Raw genomic sequence first — 2,633 nt, 5'->3', positions numbered from 1 at the left:
CCGTGCGCGCGCTCAATCTTGGCCACGATCGCCTCGGCCTGTCCATGCGGCCGACGGTCGCGAGCCACTTGGGCGACTCGGGGATGATGAACCGGATCGGCGACGGCGTAGACGGCCGGAATCGCAGAGATGTAAAAGACCGTGCGCCACGAGACGTGCTTGGTGAGCTCGATCGCGAGAAGCACGGCAATCATGCAGCCGATCGACCAAAACGACTCGAGGAGGACGATGATGCGACCGCGCACGGCCGTTGGCGTGAGCTCCTGCACCAAGGCGGCGGCGACGGGTAGCTCACCACCCAGACCAAAGCCGGCAATGAAGCGGAACGAGAGCATCATGCCGTAGCTGTCGGCGGCACCGCAGATGAGCGTCGCAACGAGGAAGACGAGGAGCGTCGCCATAAACATGGGCTTGCGGCCATAGTGGTCGGCCATCTGGCCGAACATGATGGCACCGCAGAGCGAGCCGGCAAACGCCGCCGAGCCGAGGAGGCCCTTCTGGCGACCGCTGAGCGGCGTCATCGTCATGGTCGCAATGTCATAGTTGACAATGTCCTTGGACCAGTGGCTAATGGCGTACGTGAAGAGGAACGTGTCCATCGAGTCCATCGCCCAGCCGACACCCGTCTTGAGGAGGAGGCCCCAGTAGTAGCCCGAGACGCCGAGGAAGCCGCGGATCGGGAGGCTGTCGAGGCGGTGCGAGATCACTTGGAGGTTGCTCGCCATGCTTGGTACGAGGCAAATTGCACAATGAGCCAAACGAGAGAGGCGGCCCACCGAGGTCCACGCCTTTCTTGAAGTCCCACCCTTGCTTGGCCATATATTTATTCTCAGAGGAAATGAAATGCAGAGTTTGTATTAGACCGATGAGTCATCACATTGGTTCATGGAAGACATCGATTCCTAGAGGCTTATGACGTCGTCACGTTCCATCACCGCCTGTCGCGACAGCCTGCAAGAGACCGTGCGCTAAGGACAGACATCGAACGCTGCTGCAAAGGCTGCCGCCAAGATATACAGGCGCATCCACTGACGGCTCTGGCGCCGTCTGCAACGACGAGCCTCCTGCGTATCGCCTGCCTACGCACCCCACCGCGGTGGCGCATCGAAGCTATCATTACACACAGCTGGGGATGGGCTGGCGTAGACGTAAAAGATTGAAGCGCTTGCTTGGTCCATATCTTGGTGAAGCACGGCTCGGATACCGCGACGGCCGAAACTATGGCTGTGCGAAGACATCCTCGTGGGCGGCTTCGAGGAGCGGCTTGGCGATCGCGGACGTGAGTCATCTGCTGAGTCATCAGGTGCGCGTCCCACTTTGCACTTCAAGATTGGGTGCAAGAGACCGCAGCCAACCGACGGCGGGAACCAATGACACGCGCGATGGGATGGCGTGCGCGTGCCCGGGTAGACAGTACGAACCTCACTTCTTGAAGCAGAGGGATCTCCTTCTTCTTTTCTTTCTTTCTTGGCCACGCATTCCACCGCCAACCACGCGAGCAGATCATCGCGACGTCTGGGTGCGTTCGTGCGAGCTGATTGTCGCACTGCGATGACTCACTCGCTCGCTGACGAAGGAAGATGAAGGATGTGGCGCGACGGCCACGGACAGAAGGCCGCTGACGATCGCAACCAAGAACGCATCCATGACGCTAGTTTGAAAGGTGCGGCATGTTCTGTTCGGTTTGCTGATAGCTACTCGTTGCTAGGCACGGAAGAAAGTGATCGCAGCCCGTCGCTCGCTTCTCCCTCCGTCGTCTCGCGCCAATACGCTGCCAGTCCTTGCTCATAGCAAGGCCATTGCTAGTTGCGTCGGGCCTGCGAAGGGTGGAAAAGGTAACTTAAAACGTCTATTATATCATGGCAGGCTGTACATCTATCTCTACGACACGGCGCTCTAGGCTTGGTCAAACTGAGGCGTGAGGATCGGGCCGGCCTCGCCCATCGCCTTCTCCTTCAAGTACGCTTCGACGATCGGCGCCGACTCGACGTTCTGGCCGCGCGACTCGAAGCCAAAGACGAGGAGCACGATGGACGCGACAAGGAGGCAGCTCGCGCACACCCACATGATCGACTTACTCGACCAGTCGTTCTCAATCATGATGGGCACGATGTACGGGCCGGCAATCGAGCCAATGCGGCAGACGGCCACGGGATACGAAGCGCCCATGGCGCGGATCGGCGTCGGGTAGTTCTCGGGCGTGTACGCGTACAGCGAGCCCCACGCGCCGAGCATGAACCACGACATGAAGGCGCCCGTGATCATGAGGTTGGTCTGCGTGTTCTCGACGTAGCCAAAGGCCATGGCCGCGATGAACGACCCGACGAGGTAGATGACGAGCGTGAGCTTGCGGCCAATGATTTCGACAAGGTACGCGGCTGAGAAGTAGCCCGGGAATTGCCAAAAGATGATAAAGATCATCGTGCCCGTCGAGCCGTTGAGGTTGAAGCCACCGGGTTCCTTGGAGCGAAGGGTGGGCAGCCAGACGTAAATGGCGTAGTACGAGAACGCGAGGCAGATCCAGACGACCCAGAGCACAAGCGTGCGCGAGAGAAACTCGCCGCGGAACATGAGCCCAACACGCTCGAGCTGCGTGAGCCCGCGCACGTCCATGCCAGAGACCGGCTCGTCCG

General features: G+C 59.9%; 2 protein-coding genes across 2 annotated transcripts; both read right to left on the bottom strand.

Annotated features, from left to right (window-relative positions):
• Nucleotides 1-92: 92 nt before the first annotated feature.
• SPRG_18136 (hypothetical protein) lies at nucleotides 93-725 on the bottom strand (the record flags this gene model as incomplete). Its single annotated transcript, XM_012357569.1, has 1 exon — nucleotides 93-725. A coding segment is annotated over one exon (633 nt), but the record flags the coding sequence as incomplete, so codon positions are not given.
• Nucleotides 726-1,826: 1,101 nt separating this feature from the next.
• On the bottom strand, nucleotides 1,827-2,633 carry SPRG_18135 (hypothetical protein). Its single transcript, XM_012357568.1, has one exon. It carries the CDS (start codon nucleotides 2,611-2,613, stop codon nucleotides 1,897-1,899), a length of 717 nt encoding a protein of 238 aa, XP_012212958.1. The 5' UTR covers nucleotides 2,614-2,633; the 3' UTR covers nucleotides 1,827-1,896.

This window comes from Saprolegnia parasitica (genome assembly GCF_000151545.1).
Source record: "Saprolegnia parasitica CBS 223.65 unplaced genomic scaffold supercont2.998, whole genome shotgun sequence".
NCBI classification, from domain to species: Eukaryota; Oomycota; class Saprolegniomycetes; order Saprolegniales; family Saprolegniaceae; genus Saprolegnia; species Saprolegnia parasitica.
The sequence above is the reverse complement of the archived record's forward strand: the minus strand, read 5'-3'. Positions and strand labels throughout refer to the sequence as shown.